The sequence below is a fragment of the Cetorhinus maximus genome, chromosome 29, assembly GCF_964194155.1.
Source record: "Cetorhinus maximus chromosome 29, sCetMax3.hap1.1, whole genome shotgun sequence".
NCBI lineage: Eukaryota > Metazoa > Chordata > Chondrichthyes > Lamniformes > Cetorhinidae > Cetorhinus > Cetorhinus maximus.
Genome location: NC_135907.1, coordinates 8,289,546 through 8,308,486, shown reverse-complemented (window position 1 = coordinate 8,308,486; position 18,941 = coordinate 8,289,546). Strand labels below are relative to the sequence as shown.

The 18,941-nt window shown below is 48.1% G+C and overlaps 1 protein-coding gene across 6 annotated transcripts in view; it reads right to left on the bottom strand.

The window, feature by feature from the left end:
* Positions 1 to 2,189: 2,189 nt before the first annotated feature.
* The window catches only part of LOC144669599 (alpha-N-acetylgalactosaminidase-like), a 376,191-nt gene continuing 359,439 nt past the window's right edge, over positions 2,190 to 18,941 (bottom strand). For all 6 annotated transcript variants that reach the window (XM_078532129.1, XM_078532125.1, XM_078532126.1 and 3 more), the window contains exons 4-9: positions 15,586 to 15,763; positions 13,070 to 13,164; positions 10,012 to 10,173; positions 7,761 to 7,958; positions 5,312 to 5,455; positions 2,190 to 2,494 (exon numbers count right to left, since the gene is read on the bottom strand). In XM_078532129.1, the coding sequence (XP_078388255.1) occupies positions 2,360 to 2,494; positions 5,312 to 5,455; positions 7,761 to 7,958; positions 10,012 to 10,173; positions 13,070 to 13,164; positions 15,586 to 15,763 (912 nt within the window). In that variant the 3' untranslated portion in view covers positions 2,190 to 2,359. The remainder of the gene's footprint in view (positions 2,495 to 5,311; positions 5,456 to 7,760; positions 7,959 to 10,011; positions 10,174 to 13,069; positions 13,165 to 15,585; positions 15,764 to 18,941) is intronic.

Here is an 18,941-nt window from a genome sequence, read left to right as displayed (position 1 = left end):
ACCAGAACTTGAGTATTGATGAAAAAAGACATTCTGTCAAAGCTTCTCGCCTTACAGTCATCAGGACAATTCCAACTTCAACTTATATTTACTTTGCAACTCTCGTGTAAAACTCTCTAAGCCACTTCACAGAGATATGGTCAGATCAAACTGGACACCTGGTCAAGAGAGAGTTCAGGAGAGGTAACCAAAAGCTTGATCAAGAAGGCTGGTTTTAAAGAGGACCTTAAATGAGGAGAGAGAAGCAGGGAGGTGGAGAGGTTTAGGGAGAGAATTCCAAAGCTAAGGGTCCGGGCACTCGTAGTGGGGTGAATAGAGTGAGCGATGCACAAAAGGACAGAATTGAAGGAGCGTGGGGATCTGGGAAGATTGTAGGCCTGGAGAAGGTTACAATGGTCAAGGAGGGATTTGAGTCAAGGAAGAGGATTTTAAATCAGAGGCTTTGCCAGGCTGAGAGCCAACATATGTCAGCAAGCAGAGGGCTGATGGGTGAGTGGGACTTGGTGTGAGTTAGGATGCAGGCAGCAAAGCTTTGGATGCACTGAGGGTGCGAGATAGGAGGCCAGCCAGGAGAGTGACGGAGTGGTTAAATCTGGAGGTAACTCAAGAGGCTTGAGTCAGAATTCCAGTATCAATCTGAACTTACAGAGGTGGAATAGACGGTCTGTGTGTTTTCCAAGTTACTTAGTACCCACCACAGCTGCTCCCTGGAGCCGACTGACGAATAGCTTTGCTTGAGTTGCCCTCATAAATTCCACCAACACCCTCTGCCCCAAAAAGCAGCTGCTCCCCTCCCCCTTGCCCACGGCTGAAACCAAACTCATGGGGGAAAATAGGTGGATTACACGTGCCCCCCCTCTCCCTGCCAATGTGGGACTCATCAACATCATCCTAACCCAAGTTAAAATGTGAATAGTGACTGTCGGAATGGCTAGTCAGGCAAGTGGTCCAAATAGATCAGCAAGATCCCAGTTTCAGTTGGCGGAGTTAACTGATCACCGCCGGGATGGAGTCAGGCAGTCAATCTTGGTACATGACATAGAGGGAGGATTAAACAACAAGAGAACAAATTATAACTCAGGCAGTGCTGTACTTGCCAAAATTTGGGATTGTAGGTATTTGACAAAAGAACCAAAGGCGAGATGAGAAGTTTATCTGTGCAGTGAGTTGTTGGGATAGGGACTGTGCTGCCTGAAAGGGCAGAGGAGAGAGGTTCAACCAGAACTTCCAAAAGGGAATTGGATAACGGCTAGCAGGGAGAAAGTTTGCTGGGCTATGGGGAAAGAGCGGGGCTGTTTCAATAGCTCTTTCAGAGGGTGCAATGGGCCGAATTCTCTCTTTCGGTGGTGTTTCGTTCTATGCCAGACACCATTGGCAGCAATGATCCTCCCCCCATCAGACACATGCTCCCTTGACCTGTCAAACACTCCCAAGATAAGCAACAGCACAGATGAGGTGCGGAGTAAAACTGAGGCCGTAAAAGCTGTTTCTTTGTCGTAGATTCGATGTATAACATGTTCAATTCTATACCGTCTGAACACATCGGGGTTCCACATTGCCAGACTTAAACCACTCAGTGCATTGTTGAAACTTAAAACGATGACTTCAAATTGGAAAGTCAAACATTGCTATTTGATAAACAGGGTGTCACCTTTTCTCTAAGTTGGAAGCTCGATAAGAGCTGATCCTTTCTGAGGTACAAGACCACTGGCTCAGGCTGCCCACCGTGATTGTGCGTCATGTCCAAGGGGAAACAGAGGAAATTCAGCAAGATATTCGACCAGGGGCGGCAGCCTTGGAAGGAGATAGTGTCAGATAGTGACCTGCACACAGCAGATAAGCTCGGCGTTTTATTCTTATCAGAGAGAGTAAGAAGCTGGCAGGGGGCGGGGGGGGGCAATAGTAAAAGGCAAATTTGGGAGCGATAGTAGGAGATTATCAGAGAGATGGAGATAGAGAGAGAGAGCGGCCAAGAGAGAGCGGCAGGGGTAGGGGGGGTGGTGCCGAGAGCGCATGAGACAGTGGCAGGAGTATGGTGGTACAGAGAGTTGACATGACAGAGCAGAAGGCATCCTGATTAAACCCCTCGCATTCTGGAGGCCCCATAATCCAAGGAAGACAGTAAACGAAATGGGACAGAGGAGGGGCCCGGGAAACCCTGAAAGGGGAAGGCGAGCCTGTTGGGAGGATAAACCTCCTGCTCGCTGCATGGCTGAGCTTTCAAAATAAGACTCAATTTGAGAACAACACGGACATTCAAGGGTCAATGTGCCTGAGAGGAATGAAACAAAGACCACAGCTGTCGCCACGGTGACAAAGGCCTCGCTCACTGCTGCCACGGACCGGCTTCGGGCCTTTCCTACCCCTGGTTCCTTCGCAGCTTTCTCTCAGGATACACGTACAGCATCACCACTCCAGAAGGATTGATGGTGACGGTGAACTTGGCGTCGATGTCCAGGCCCCGCTGGACCCACCCTGAGTACACATCCTGAGCCTAAATCCGGAAGGGAAAAACAAGAAGAGACAGGACACGTCAGAGGGGCATTCCCTCACCAACTGGGAAAACAAACCTAAAACAGCTCATCGTTCTTGCCGGGGCAAAAAAAACGTTTTGCAAATGGAAAACAAAAAAATTGCATTTCTATAACACCTTTCGCAACATCCCAAAACGCTTTACTGCCAATGGAGCGAATCCGAAATACAGTCGTCGCTGTAATGGAGGAAATACTTTGGAGGTAATTTGTACACAGCAAGCTCCCACAAACAGCAACGTGATAATGACCCTATCGATTATCTGTTTCCGGCAGTGTGGGACACGGGGCAAATACTGGCCCGGCTGCCCCACGTCCACCTTGGAGGGTGAACGGGGCTTCGGTGTGACATCACACCGGAAAGATGGCTCTTCCGACAGCGCGGAACTCCCTCAGTGCTGCACTAGAGGGTCAGCCTGGATTTTGTACTCTGGAGTTGGACTCACAGGCCTCGGATTTCCTCATTGAAAGGGGCCAATCGGCCAAAACGGGGCAACTTTGGACACCCAGGGGAAAGGCCCCTTTTAAAATGGCGCCGGTATTAACAGGGCATTGAGGCCCATTTTGAAACTGTTACTCCCTCACCCCATTAACACCAGGGCAGTGAAATTTGTCGACTCCAGTGAGTTTATTCAGTGACTAGCTGAGTTGTGTGATTCAGGTGGGGGGGGAATACAAGGTTTGATCACTGGTCTTTGCTGACCTGAGGTGACTTACAATTGGCCTCAGGATAAGCTGAAACCACCTCCCCCCCCACCCCGCTCCAGATTCTTGTCCAATGACCTCCTCCTGCCTGAGTCTTACTCAGGGAATTGGCCTTGACTGCGATGCCCCAGGTGGTGGAATAGCTGGCACTCATTATACAAGTTCACACCCGAAGGGTGGGCATTTGAGTTGAGTATGACAGGGTGACTGAAACGCAGAAAACTGTAGCCGAGGAAGACTGAGTGCCTTCAGTGAGGGTGTGACTGGGATAAATTGTGAAATAGTGGTTTCAGAAGCTCACATCCCCATGAAAGAATAAAAAACTTGACTAAAGAAAAAAAAAAATCAAACTGGTTTATTTGGCTTGTTGCATTGGGAAGGTCTGTCCAATAGCTGAACACTGGACAATCTCCCAGATGGGCAGTCATGAATCACACATCACAAATCAAAGCCATTCGGCCCATCGTGACTGTGCTATCCAAGAGTTTTCATACTAGCCTCCTTCTCCCCTTACAGGATGACAAGGCAGGCGATAACTGCAGCAGGGTGGGTGCTAGAATTAGTTCCCATTTTAAAGACACACGGGCTGCTCTTTATTTCGTATTTGCATCCTAAATTTCCATGTCTGCAATTATTATGAGAACAGCGTTGTCCGGAAGTGGCGGGGGCCCCTTGGTGGGAGGCTCTCTACGTGGGAGTCCTCCTCTTCACTATCGGAGGGTGGAGGGGAGGGTGTAGCGTGCAGGAGTCCTGTGCAATAGAAGGTTAGAGTGGTTCACGGACTCCCAGACCACCTGTATTTTCTGCGGCCTTGTTGTGGGGGGGGGTCCATGTTCCACGTTCAGATAGATTGTCAGAGGCTGCAGTCCCTTTTTGATTATTCGAAGGGGCTGCTTCTCAAGTTTGGTTGTACTTCAGCCCCGTGATCTTTGGCGCTGAGGGAGTGGGGGGTGGCGGGCAGGCAGATTGGAAGACTTCCTCGTGGGTCTGCTCCTGGGCCTGGTCAAGGTGGCATTAACAGGTACAGGCAGCGGGCCGTGGAGAGGGGCATTAGACCCGACTGTCTGCCCCTATTCTGCAGCTACGTCCGCACTCCGAGTGTCCCTGGAGAGGGAGCATGTGGTGTCCATTGGGTACTCTTGAGGCCTTCCACCACTGGTGTGCCCCACAGGGGCTGGAGTGAATTATCAGCCCCAGGAACATTATTTGAATTTAATTTGAGAAGTTGTCCTTAAAGTTTTATCTTTTTGTTACAGTCCCCCTTTAAGGGCTTTCAATTAGTTTATTAGCTTATTTGTTTATTTTATTGGTTTAAAAAAAAAGAGCATTTAATGTAAACAGCCAATGTAACCTTGTCAGGCTGCAATTACAGCCTCTAACCAGCAAAGGCACTGCAGAGGACAGGGTTTAGATAATGTGAAACGTTTACATAGGAAGTTTCCATTATAAACGTGGAAATAGGCAGTGCAGGCCTGGGGGGCCCAATAGAGGTGATGCTGGCCTGAGGGGCTTGGGATGGAATCTGTTTTTTCTTGTTATGTGGAGAAAAAATGTCCAGCAATAGGTCCCTGATACCCCTTGAAGGGGCCGTTCAGATCCAGATCCAGACAGGGGTTCCCAGTACCTCCATTACATCAAATCTACAGCGCAGAAACATGTCATTCAGCCCAAGTGGTCTATGTTCGTGTTAATGCTCCTGCCCACGTCATCATATCCCATCGGTATATCCGTACATCCTTCTATTCCTTTCTCCCGCATGTGTTTATCTAGCTTCCCCTTCAATCCATTTATACAATTTGCCTCAGTCACTCCCATGGTAGTGAGTTCCACATTCTCACTACTCTCTCGGTAAAGAGGTTTTCCTGAATTTCTGGAAATATCCTCTTTACATCTACCTTGTCAAACCCATTCATAATTTTAGACACCTCTATCGGGTCTCACTTTACCAGAGAAAAGAGCCCCAGCCTGTTCAAAATTCCCTGATAGTTACAACCTCTCAGTTCTGGTATTATCCTTGTGAACCTGTTTTACACTCTTTCCAGTGCCTTTCTATCCTGTGCAAACTACATGCTCACCGAGAACACCTTGGGGGCAGTGATGTTGAGTTGGCTCAGAGATGTGGTGTAGTGGTAAGGCATGTCTGTGCGTTGACTGAAGAAAACCAGTGCCATGGTTGATGAAGAAAGTTCTCGCATCCAGACTTCAATATTGTTTTTACCCTGGTGGTGAGGGAGGGGAACAGGAAAAATAAAAGATATTGATAAGATATCGGCCATAGTTTGCTGGAAAAGTAGTGGCATGTTAATGACACACACCGATATTAATGTGTAACTTGGTCAACAAGTTCTTGCAATTAAGAAATTTGCCACAAGTTACGAATCTGCTGGTTGACTGACTCTGCTCTGCCATTTGCATTGCACATTCAGCATCTCACTCTTAGCTTCCCTGTTATTTTAACGAACTTGCTGGATCTGTACATTAATTTGGCCATTAAATTAATTGTAGAAAGTTAGATTTGCTTACCAACAGTGTAAGTACCTTGTAACAACATGAATATTGTTAATGATTGCCAGTCAACCTCTCTGGCCAAGAAAAGTAACGGTTTAAACTGTTCAGTCTCATTCCTTCAGGGAGTTAATTGTTGTCGGAGATTTTAAAAAGGCTGCATTTGGTGACGTCGCGACTGCAGAGGGCACACATCCTTATGCGGGCTGTTGAGAAACCCTTGTCCCACTTTTAAATGGCACGTTGATTAATCGCTAATAAATGATCAAATCTGGCATCTAATTGCTGCCTGATTGCCTCAAAATTATTTGTCACCTGGGACTGATTAAAAACGCTAATATATTTTTGCTGAGGGGGGAAAGGGCAGGGAACTGAGGTCGAACAGAAAGAACAGAAAAAGGTAGGACCCAAACCATTCTAACTTCTAACATTCTAACATTCTAAGTACAGTCCTCAACACAGATATCATATACTGAACCGACAGGAAAAACTGCGCATGGGCAAAGATATCAAGCACACCTTCAAGACGACATCAGGAGATGCAGCGTGTTAAAAATGTCAAATTTTACATTTTATTTCCTTTTCCTTTTCTGTACCTCTTATCTCTCTCAATCCAATCTTTCTTTCTCTCTCTTTATTTCTCTTACCGTATTTCAGAAAAGCTAATGTTTTAAATCAGCCCCAGGTGGAAAATAAATTTAAGTGATCAAGCAGCAATTAGGTGACAGATTTGATCATTTACTAGTGATCAATCAATTACAGTACAAAAACTGTACAGAATATGCCATTAAATAGCAGGATAAGGGTTTTTGACTTAATGAAGTCTGCCCTCTGAAGTTGCAATGTCGCCAAATGCAGCCTTTCCAAAATCTACAACAATTGACTACCTGAAGGAATGAGATTGAACAGTTTAAATTGTTATTTTTTTGCATCATCTTGCTGATTTGACTCTAATTCATCCCCCTCTCCCACTTCTCAGTTTTCCCATTGTTTATTTCTCAGTTCGTTGGTTAAGGAAATATGTTGTTGGTCCTGTCAATCACAAAAGTCCCAGAAGCCCTGTAACTCTCGCCGCTCCATTATCAGCTTACACTCCCAGCACAAAATGTTTTTCAATCTTCGGCGCTGGGAAACGAAACTTAACAGCAGAAAGTTCCAGCTAACTGTGGAAGGACAAGGGCAGCTGAGACATGGCAACACCACCAGGGAGTTCCCCTCCAAGCCACTCACCATCCTGACTTGGAAAAATATCCCCGTTCCACTGTTGTTGGGTCAAAGTTTTATTCAATCATGGGATGTGGGCTTCACTGGCTGGGCCAGCACGTCACTATTACGGTTAGTGAAGGCCCGATTTCTGGCTCGAGACCTTTTTCAAACTGCTTGGTCCATCCCGGCGGGGCTCCCAACCATGGCTGCCAAGCAACACCAACCCCCTCCTGCTAACCATGAGCGCCCATCCCAAGGTCGGGAGCGTGAACTCCTCTGTTACTGTAAGAGGTGGCACACGCCCCCACACACACATGCAACACACGTGCACGTGAGCGCAGGCCAATTCTAGCCCTTCTCAACTTGTCCTGAGCAATTTTTATTTATTCGTTCGTTGCCCACATTGTTGTGGGTCTGGAGTCACGTGAGGACCAGACCAGGTAAGGACGGCAGATGGGTTTTTTTTTTACAACAATCGGCAATGGTTTTTAATCATCAGGCTTTTAATTCCAGATTTTTTATTCAATTCAAATTTCACCGTCTGCCGTGGTGGGATTCAAACCCGGGTCCCCAGAGCATTACCCTGGGTCTCTGGGATACTAGTCCAGTGACAATACCACATATGAATGGGGTGACGCATTAGAGACTCAAATGACCTGTGACCTTTTGGTTCACGCGGTTTAATGGCGTCTTTACACCCCTGGCCACAGCTGCAATCCCACTTTTCCTCATTCCTATCGAGCGCTTTGGTGCTGGGCCCAATCCCTCTCAAAGCCCCCTCAGCTCCTTGCTCCTCTTCTACCTGCTGCTCACCTTCAGTAACATGCGGCCCTGCACACCCAGCGGATCCTGGTTGATCCTGATCAGCAGTTTGTTCTGTAGGATGGACGAGGCCTTCGCGGAGATACCCCGCAGGTCATTAGACATGAAGAGGGGAGCAGCTAAGATGGCCCAGAGAGCCATCTGTGATTTGGACTGCTCGTAACTCAGGCCAAAGTTCCCTATTATTAACTGGAGAGAAAAATCAAAAAGAGTTGAGAGGGATGGAGACAGCACAATGCTGCGATTAACGGCACAACAAATATAACCTGCATTTATGTAGCACCCACGATGCAGCAAAACATCCCAAGGCACTTCACAGTAGCGTAACCAGACTAAACTCGACCACCGAACCAAGATGAAGATGTTAGATCAGGTGAAGTCGGTTTTAAGGAGTGTCGCAAAGGAGAGGAGGAAGAGGTGGAAAATTGGAGACGTTTAGGGAGAGAATTCCAGAGCTGAGAGCCCAGGCAGTTGAAAGCCAGTGGTGGAAAGATGGAAATCGGAGCTAGATTTGGAGAAGAGCAGTTATCCTGGAGGATCCTGCAGGGCTGGAGGAAGTTACAGAGATAGGGGCAGGTGAAAGGTTTGTAAACGAGGGTGAGAATTCAAGGCATTGAGTTATTAGGAGCCAATGTCAGTCAGTGAGAACAGGGGTGATGGGTGAACAGGACTTGTGTGAGTTAGGATACAAGCAGCAGAGTTTTGGATGAGTTGAAATTGGCCAGCAGTGCATTGGAATAGCTGAGTCTGGAGGCAACAAAAGTATGTTTGAGAGTTTCAACAGCTGATGAGTTGAGTCAGGGATGGAGTCGGGCGATGTTATGGAGGTGGAAGTAGGTGGTATTGATGACGGAGAGAAGATGAGGTTGGAAGCTCAGCTCAGGGTCAAATAGGACGTCAAGACTATGAACAGTTTCGGGTAGTGACATGGGAGAAAGATAGAATCGGTGACAGGGACTAGACAGCGACACTAAAATGTTTGAGATTTCATTGTGCAATGGGTTAAGAACTCTCAACGCATTATTCCAAATGGTTAACATTCCCGTTAAGGAATTTCACACAAAACAGCGGTTGCTGATGTCACATCATCCTGTAAGCGCCGGTCTGAGAGATTCTTGGATTTCTGCTGGGATTGTCCCGATCTCCCACTAACACTCCCAGAGAAACGAAGAGGGGAGATCTCGGCGTAGTCCGACAATCATTAGCCCCTCCCCCTTCCTCCTCCTGCCAATGAGATTAGCAGCTCCTGCGAGGAGGATTCACCTTGAGCGATGGCAGATCAGAGATTCCACAAAGCTGCAAAAACAGAATTCAAATCTCCGGCTGCCAAGGCTGGTTACGGGGACCAAATGGGACAGGTTGCACAATCTGCTACACCCAGCACTATAGAGGCAGAAATTAAAACAGAAAATGCTGGAAATACTCAGGTCAGGAAGCACCTGTGGAGGGAGAAACCATGAAGGGTCATCGACCTGAAACGTTAACTTCCACAGACGCTACCAGACCTGTTGAACTTCCAGCACTTTCTGTTTTTATTTCAGATTTCCAGCATCTGCAGCATTTTGCTTTTGTAGTCCAGCAGCTCAATACTGTAAGAATATAGCCTGACACACAGAGAAAGAACTTGCATTTCTATAGTGGCGTTTGCAACCTCAGGACATCACAAGGTGCTTTACAACCAATGAAATATTTTAAAGTGTAGCCACGGTTCTAAAATAGCAAATGCTACATAGAACCTATGGACACAGCAAGATCCCGTAGACAGCAATGAGATAATGACCAGATAATCTGCTTTTAGTGGCGTTGGTTGAGGGCCGAATATTGTTTAGGACACCAGGGACACCTTCCCTGCTCTTTGAATAGTGCCTTTACATCCTTTACATCCATTCGTGAGGGCAGAAACTCCTCGGTTTAACATCGCATTCAAAAGGCAGCCACTCTGGCAGTGCAGCACTCCCTCAGTATTGCGCTGGGAGTGTCCGCCTGGATTGTGGGCCCAACTGTCTAGAGTGGGACTTGAACCCACAACCTTCTGAATGGAAATTGGCAGTTGTCATTACAAAGGTGGACTCAATATGTATAATGGAAATACAGAAGGACTTTCAAATGGGGTGGGGGACAAGTGCCCACAGCGACTCCTACTCTCCGGTGAACCTGCGGCGTCTAACCCTGCTTCACCTGAAGGCTCCCATTCTGTGGCAGTGCAGGATGTGCAGCAGCGATGTAAAGTAAGGCAGGGTACCATGTCTGGGTCGTTCCATCTCCCTGGGCCAGCCGCGGGCTGTAGCACATCCTGGTGACTCGAGTACCAGTTAATGATTTTGCGAATGCTCTCCCACGAGTCGTCGATGTCATCATAGTTCCTCCACAGGTTGCAGATCTCCCCCAGGAATGTGTAGTTCACCTGCAAACAGCCCATTAAGACAAAGAGTCAATGTCAATGAGTGAGGGGAGAGAGGGAGAGGAGAGAGGAAGGGTTAGTACGTGAGAGTGAGAAAGGGAGCAAAAATGAAATGCATTTCCAAACTCAGATATCCCAAAGTGCTTTCGTGCCTTTTCAAAGTGTCGTTACGAGATAACGATGAGAGGTTAGGATTTCCAGGAGCAAACAGATTCAGACGGCCTTGTACACAAACCACTGAAAGCCGGAGCATAGGCCTTTGTCTCAGGTGCCTGAAATACAATGGGGAGGAAATTCTGCTTCAGAGCTGTACAGAGCCTTAGTCAAACCCCATCCGCATCCACTTCCGGGGATTGTAACCCAGTAAGGCCTTGGAAGGGCTGCAGTGCAGAATCACCAGAATTTGGCCAGCTCGCCGCATCGCCGGAGGATGCCGTCGGCAAGCGGGATCGGAAAATCCCGGCCTAGACTTATATCCGCTTAAAGTTAGACGGGGGATATAATCAAGGTTGATTAAAGGATTTGATCGAGGCGGGGGGGAATGACCAGGCCATTACAGGGGGTGATGTCAGGGGGCGCTTTCTCACACAAAGGATAGTGGGAATCTGGAACTCTTCCGCACCCCCCCAAAAAGGCTGAGAGATGCTGGAAGAGTCCAGGGTTATGGGGAACAAGACAGGAAAGTGGAGTTGAGACCACAACCAGATCAGCCATGATCATAACGACTGGCAGAGCAGGCTCGATGCACCAAATGGACTACTCCAGGTCCTAGGTTCAGTTGGAGGTTTCAGAATTGAGATCTACAGATTCTTTCTGGGAAAGGGTAATGGATCAAAGGCAGGTTAATGCGGTGGAGGTAGAGTTCAGCAACGATCTGAGTGGGCAGGTAGAAGAGACCCAGGCAGAATGGCTGCTGTGATTGCCTTTTAAGATTTTCCACAACTCAGCTTTAACTCTTCCCAAGCTATGGAGATTAAAAGCTTTTGTAATACAGCATTTCCTCATGGTTCATACCCTTTGGAGTTATATTTGTTTCTGATCCCTGAACCTTCCAGGGGGTGGGAACCAGCGCCTGGCAGAATTCCAAACCAGCGCTTTATAAACCCTCAGCAGAATTTCCAAACTGACTCTTCACTCACCCAGCAATGTTTCCCTTGCTAATACCAGGAGGGTCCAATGCAATGAGGCCGTCCATCCGAAGGATACTGGTTGTCAGCAATGAGAGATAAGCAAGTCCAGCAAGTGATCAGCAGAGAATAAGGCAGCTATCTGCTGAGTGCGAGAGGAGGCAGTTGACAGAACGAGAAAGTGTGAAGTAATGCATTTTGGGAACTGCGATAAGACAGGGGAATACACAAAAAAAAAAGGGAGGATACTGAACAGTGTGGGGGCACCTTGGATGTATGCACACAGGTCCTTAAAGGTGGAGGACAGATGGTTAAGAAGGCATGTGGCGTGTTTTCCTTTTTTCGAAATATAGATTATAAGAGCTAGGAGGTTAAGCTAGAACTGTATCCAAAATGGTTAGACCACAGCCAGACTACTGCGTACATGTCTGGGTCACCACATTACAGGAAAGATGAGGGGGCAGAGGAGATTTACGAGGACGCTGCCAGGGCTGGAAGGTGTTCGCTCTGAGGAAAGATTGGACAGGCTGTGCTTGTTTTCCTCGGAACAGAAGGAGGCCGAGGGGTGACTTAATTGAGATATATAAAATTGTGAAGTGCTTAGATAGGGTAAATAGGGACGCCCTCTTGCAAAGGAGATCAAAACCGAAAGACATGGACTTAAAGTAATCGGTGGAAGGATTTGAGGGAAGATGAGGAAACGTTTTTTCACCCTAAGAGTGGTAGAGACCTGGAATTCCCTGCCTGAAAGAGTGGCCGAGGGAGAAACTCTTTCCACTTTGGACGTCTACTTGAAGAGTCTTCAGCTGCAGGAAAGCTGGGATTAGGCCGGCTCTTCATTGCCGGCACGGACACAATGGGCCAAATGGCCACCTTCGGTGTCGTAAATTCTCTCTGACTTTTATGAATGTAAAACAAGTCCATTTATGGCTGTTCTGCCCAGTAACAAACAAGGGGGGAAAAAAGATGTGAAAACATTAGCTCATTGATTTTTTTTTTTCCTTTTTGAATACGTGGTATTCAAAATAAGATGGCCTGGGCCTCATCTCCCAAGGGAAAGGACTAAATCAGCCCTTACTGTACTCACTGGAAAGGCTGTGTGGGAAGCCATTGTCTTATTCAAAACTTGTGTCTCCAAGTCAAATAAAGCTCTTTAGAGTTAGAAAATAACTACTGTCTCACTTGGTCCTTTAATATTCAGAACTGAGGAGAGAGGAGAAAGCCTCTCTGTATCGTACACCACTGCTGTGTGAGTACTAGTCTTCTAATCCACACTGAGACTCAACAGGCTAAGGGTCTTTCTCTCAGAAAAGAGAAGGCTGAGGGGGTGACATGTCGGGGCCCTTTAAAATTACGAAAGGCTTTGTGGTTGAATCCAAAACTAGGGATCACAGACGCAAGAGGATCACCAATGAATCCAACAGGGAATTCAAGAGAACCTTATTTACCCAGAGAGCTGGTCAGAACGTAGAACTTGCTCCCACAGGGAGCTGAGGTGAATCGTATAGATATATTTAAGGGGGGAAGTTAGATAAAGATGTGGGGGAGAAAGGATTAGAAAGTCGTGCTGATCGAGTGAGATAAAGAGGGTTGGGAAGATGCGTGCGTGGAGAATAAACACAGGCATCACTCTGTTAGCCTGTTAGTTAGCTGTGCGTCGGATGTAATTCTGTGCGATTGGGTCTCTCCTGTTCCCACAAAACTGCTGCAGGAATCACTCTCTCTGCTCCCTCTGTCGGGAAGGGAGTACACGCAGTGTCCGGAAGCCTTACCTCAGGGGGAAGGCCTCCCTCATAAGCTGGCCAGCTACAAGAGAAGGCAATCCGACGGCCTGTGGCGTTCAGTGCCTTTGACATCAATGGATACCCTGTGTGATTAAAAAAAAACAAACCAAAAAGTTAAAAATCCATCTCTCTCCGGCCTTCTGAGTTTACGCGAATTTAACCCAAAACAAGTGAACACAGCGGACCAGGAAAAAAAATCTGCTTCCACTCCTCTCATCACCTCCACCCCTCCTCCCACACTCAGGTCCGTGCTGAGCCAGGGCACAAATAGGAGCATCACCGTTTGTTAGTGTCCCTGCGTTTGGGAGCAGAGGGGAGGGGGAACTAGCCAAAGTTGATTAATCAGCAGGCTCTACTGGAAAGGGCCTGTGTGAATGGATTTCAGGCCACAACTATGTGGGGCTTTGACACGATACCACCTGCAGTTGAATAGTTTATAACCTCTTTGCCTCAGGAAAAATTCCCCAAGCCGCTTCACAAGAGCGTGATCAGCAAAGACAATACAAAGGACACTAAGCCAAAGAAAGAGACATTAGGATGGGGTGACCAAACCCCCCGACCACAATGTGGGTTTAAGGAGTGTCTTGTAGGAGGAAGGGGAGGCGGAGGTGAGGGAAGATCTTAGGAGCAAGCTTGGAGCTAATGGAAAGGTGGGCACTGCCCATGAAGCCCAGGCCCCAGCAAGAGGTCCAGTCCTTCAGGAAAAACACTCACGAAGGAAAAACTGGCTAGAAAATAAAAACAGCCACCAGGAATCAGCTAAATATTAGAATTTTTAAAATCTGTTTACAACCACTTCACCTTGTCATGACTTTGGTCACACTTTTGCATCAACATTTAACATTTAAAACTGCCCACGTAAGCATTATGAATTGAAATTCTGCGTAAACAGTGGCAAGTAACACCGTGGCCACTAAGTGGTGATAAGGAACAGTTTCTTTCTTGGCCAGGGCGCTATCGTAAGGAAAGAAGTTTCTTCTGAATTCCCTGTTGAATTTGTTGGTGACTATCTTACATTTATGGCTAGTTTTGTCCATCAGTCTATCAACTTGCAGTTCTAGAGCAACTTTCAGAAAGTCCCAAAACGCTTTAAAGCCAATGAAGTACTTCTTGAAGCATAGTCACTGCCATAACATTGGAAATGTGGCAGCCAACTTGTGCACAGCCACTTCCCACAAACTGCAATGAAATAATGACCAGCCTGTTTTTTGCAACACTTGTTGAGGTATAAATATTGGCCCAGGACACCATGGAGAACTCCCCTGTTCTTGTTCAAAATAGTGCCATGGTATCGTTTACATCCACCCAAGGGGGCAGACAGGGCCTCAGTTTAACGTCTCATCTGAAAGGCTGCAATTCTGACATTGCAACGCACCCTCAGTGCACTGGGAGCACAGCCTGGATAATGGGCCCAAGCCTCTGGAGCGGGGGCTTGAACTCACGACCCTTCTGGCTCCGAGGCGAGAGTGCTAGCCATCGAACTTTCCCGAGGCACTGCTCCCGAGACAGGGAACACAGATCAGGCCGGCTGGAGATCAGTGCTCCTGACTGTCTGGCTATTAATGTACAATAATGACTAGAGTTATATAAGGAGAAATTGTTTCCAGTGGCAGGAGGGTCAGCAACCAGAGGACACAGATTTAAGCTACACCCCCATATAATAGCCAAGAAGAGCCAGTTAGTGATTAGGAGAAATTTATTAAGACAGGGAGCTGTGATGATCTAGAATGTGCTGCCTGAACGAGCGAGGGAAGCAGATTCAATAATAACTTTCAAAGAGAATTAGACCATAAGACATAGGAGCAGAAATTAGGCCATTCGGCCCATCGAGTCTGCTCCGCCATTCAATCATGGCTGATAAGTTTCTCAACCCCATTCTCCCACCTTCTCCCCGTAACCTTTGATCCCCTTACCAATCAAGAATCTATCTATCTCGGTCTTAAATACACTCAATGACCTGGCCTCCACAGCCTTCTGTGGCAATGAATTCCATAGATTCACCACTCTCTGGCTAAAGAAATTTCTCCTCATCTCTGTTCTAAAAGGTCTTCCCTTGACTCTGAGGCTGTGCCCTCAGGTCCCACGTCCACTCTATCCAGGTCTTTCAGTATTCTGTAAGTTTCAATCAGATCCCCCCTCAACCTTCTAAACTCCATCGAGTATAGACCCAGAGTCCTCAAACGTTCCTCATACGTTAAGCCTTTCTGCACAAATACTTGAAGGGAAAATATTTCAAGGGCTATGGGGAAAGAGCAGGGGAGCAGGACCAATTGGCTCTACTGAAGATCTGCTACAGACACGATGGGCTGAATGGCCTCCTCTTGCGCTGTATCATTCTCTGATTCTATGGCCTTTCTGCCGAGAGTCGGGAATGCCAACCTCTACGGCAATTCCCTGATCTCGTGGAGCCAGACCCCCCATGCCAGGAAAGCTCAGGGAATTTTACTCTCTTAACCCTGTCGCTGTGGAGTGCTGCCGGCCTGGCCAGAGGCTCCTGTTCTCACCCAGAGCCTTGGTGGAGGAGTTGGAGTAGCAGCCATCCAGCTTCAACATGTCCACTCCCCAGGAAGCAAAGGTGTCAGCATCCAACTCAATATAGTCCAGTGTGGTGCCTGGATATCCACCACAGGTGTAGGTGCCCAGGTCTCCATAAATGCCCAGCTTCAAGCCTTTTGAATGAACCTGTAAAACAAGACACAAGAGAAACATTTATTTTTATTGCTGGGCAAGGGGATTAAAGGGTTACAGAACCCAGGCAGGTCAACAGAGCTCCGATACAGAATAGTCACGACTCATTTGAGCAGGCCTGAGGGGCTGAATGGCCTCCTCCTGCTCTGACGTTTATGGCCAGCCATCTTGAATTCCAGATGCTGCCTTAACACAGGACGTGGGCAAATTGTCTGATCGAAACGGGGGCCGGAAATCTTCTCCCCTTCCCCCAATAGCCTCAAACCTATTTTGTCCCAGGGTCTTGCGTCCAACAGTAAGGCAGGTTGGCAAGGAAGGGGCTTTCACCCCGTCTGTGAGGGCTGGGTCAAAGGTAGGCCTGAGAGGTGAAAGGTCATTGATAAAGCAAAGCAGCAACGCCAAGTGGAGCCCAGTGAAGGAACCAGTTAGTCCAGAGCTCAAAGGGCCTGGGGTTGGTACAATGGCCTGTAGTGAAAGTTCGGTCAGTGAGGAAAAGAAGGCGAGAAAAGAACTGAGCAGTTGGTAACTCGAGGCCACAGCCTTCACTGAAGCAGAAGTGAGATGGAAATTGGGAACCCACTTAATCGTTTTGCTAATAGTTCCCTCTCTTGATGATGTCGGGGTTTGCTGAAACATGGGTAAGGGAACAAGTTTCCCACAAACTCCTTGACCAGCGCCCACACCTTCAAGCACATTGGGAAAGCTCTGTGGAGCTTACAAATAGAAAATAGAAAATCATAGAATTAAACAATGATTACAGCACAAAAGGAGACCATTCAGCCCGTTGTGTCTGTGCCGGCTCTCAGCAAGAGCAACTCACCTAGTCCCAATCCCCTGCCCTTAACCCTTTTCAGATAATTACCTTCCCTTCTGAAGGCCTCGATTAAATCTGCCCCCACCACACTCTCATGCAGTGCAATCCAAACCCTAACTACTCGCCGTGTAAAAAAATCTTCTTCCTCGTGTCGTCATTGCTTCTTTCGTCATTCGTCTTAAACCGGTGTCCGCTGGTTCTCGATCCTTCTGTCAACGGGAACAGTCTCTCTCTCTATCTACTCTGCCCAGGCCGCTGGTGATTTTGAACGCCTCCATCAAATCTTTTTCTTAATCTTCTCTCCTCCAAGGAGAACAATCCCCGGCTTCTCCAATCTATCCGCCTAACTGAAGTCCCTCATCCCTGGAACAATTCTTGCAAATCTTCTCTGCACCCTCTCTAAAACCTTCACCGTCCCTCCCAAATGTGTGGTGCCCAGAATTGGACACAATGGGCAGAATCTTACTGAGGCATTGGGTGGGCAGGGAGGAGTGGGGGTAGGGGGTTTCGCCTGCTGGCTGGAGAGCTGGCAAGAGACCCACGCTGCCTCTTTCCCGGGAAGGCCCATTGAACTAAAAGCTAATCGGGCACTGGTGAGGTCGGCAGAGGGTCTTCCCCTGGAGTCAAGATCCCGGGGGCAGGAGTCTCGCCTACCGAGAGCCGTCAGTCAGTGCCCGACAGCTGTTGTGCTCAGCACCACCACCACTGAGGAGGATGTGGCTGCTTCCGTAAGGACAGCCAGTGGAGTCCCAGGGTTGTGGAGTGACCCAGGCCACGGGTAAGTGATGTGGGAGGGGGATTTCGCGGGGTGAGGGCGGCAGGGAGAGGGGTGCAAGGGGGTCAGCAGCACGGGAGGGGGATCGGCTCTCAGCGGTCTCCACCCCTGCCACTTTCCTGATAAGCCCCGTGATCAGGCGCTGAGTGCCTTTGATTGAGGGACCCTCCCCCCCACCACCACCACCACCCTCCCTGCCAGAGGTGACCAGCTGCCGGCACCGTTTTAGCTGGTTTAATCCCAGTGGCAGCGGGATGAGGCCCTCAAGCGGTCATCATTTGGCCTCAATAGGCGGCAGGACCATGGGCCTTCCTGCCCAGAGTTCCATTCGGGCAGAGGCGGGTGGGAGACAGGGTTCGGGCGCGCCACAATCCTGCCCAAGTACATGCCCTGGCTGCCACCAAGCTCGCCACCAACGGCGGCACAACATTCCGCCCAACATCCCAACGCCCGCTACCTCATCCAAAGGGACACTCTCCCTAAGTGAGGGCGGTGGGGCGATGATGGGGAGTGGGTTTCTTCCCTCTGTTTGAGCACAAATGCTGGAAGGTGGCAGGACAAGTCGATTAGCCCGTTACAAATAAAAAAGAGGACCCTTGGCTTCAGAAAGATGTCTGGAGTACAAACGCAAGGTTAGGTGAAGAAGGGTTCGTGAGGAACATAAACAGCGTCATGGAGCATTTATGTTGAATGGCCCATTTTGGTGCTGCAAGTTCTGTGTGACTCTCCGTAAGGAAGTTAAGCTAAACCATTATAAATAACCAGTTAGGCCCCAGCTGGAGTATTGTGTCCAATCCTGGGTGTCACACTTTGCGGGCGGTGGGTGGTGGGGTGGGAGGGAATGTCAAGCCTTTAAGAGTGAGTGCAGAGACAATTCACCAGAACAAATCCCAGGGGTGGCGCACTTCAGTTCCGTGGAGACACTGGAGAAGCTGCCACTGTTCTCCTCAAATCAGAGAATGCTTTCAGAAGGGGAAATTTCACAGAGGCGTTCGAAGCTGTTTCCACTCGGTAGAGGGTCGGTAACCAGAGGACACAGGTTTAAAGCCTTTGGCTAATTGAGGGGAAGTTTTTTTTTTAAAACATGGCGAGTTATGATGATCTGGAAATCTCCGCCCAAAGGGGCAGATTCAGTAGTAACTTCCAAAAAGGGAATTGGATAAACAAACACTTGAAGGTGAACATTTACAGAGCCATGCGGAAGGTGTAGGGGGAAGTGCAACTAATCTGGAAAGTTTTTTTTGCAAAGAACAGGCTTGATGCCTTGAACAGCTGTGTCAAGATTATGACAGGTTTATACAAAGCTGAAAAAGGAAAGCCCTTCCCATTCGCTGATGCTAGAGCGACTAGGAGACACAGATTTGAGTTTTGGGCAAGAGTTACAGGGGGTGATATGAGGAATACTTTTTTTTTACATATAGGGAGTGGTAATGTCCTAGAACCTATTCCCCAAAGTGGAGGAAGCAGAAACAATCAATTATTTCAAAAAGAAACTGGATGGGCACTTGAGGGAAACAAATTTCCAGGATTACGGGGACAGAGCAGGGAAATGGGACTGACTGGATTGCTCTACAGAGAGCCAG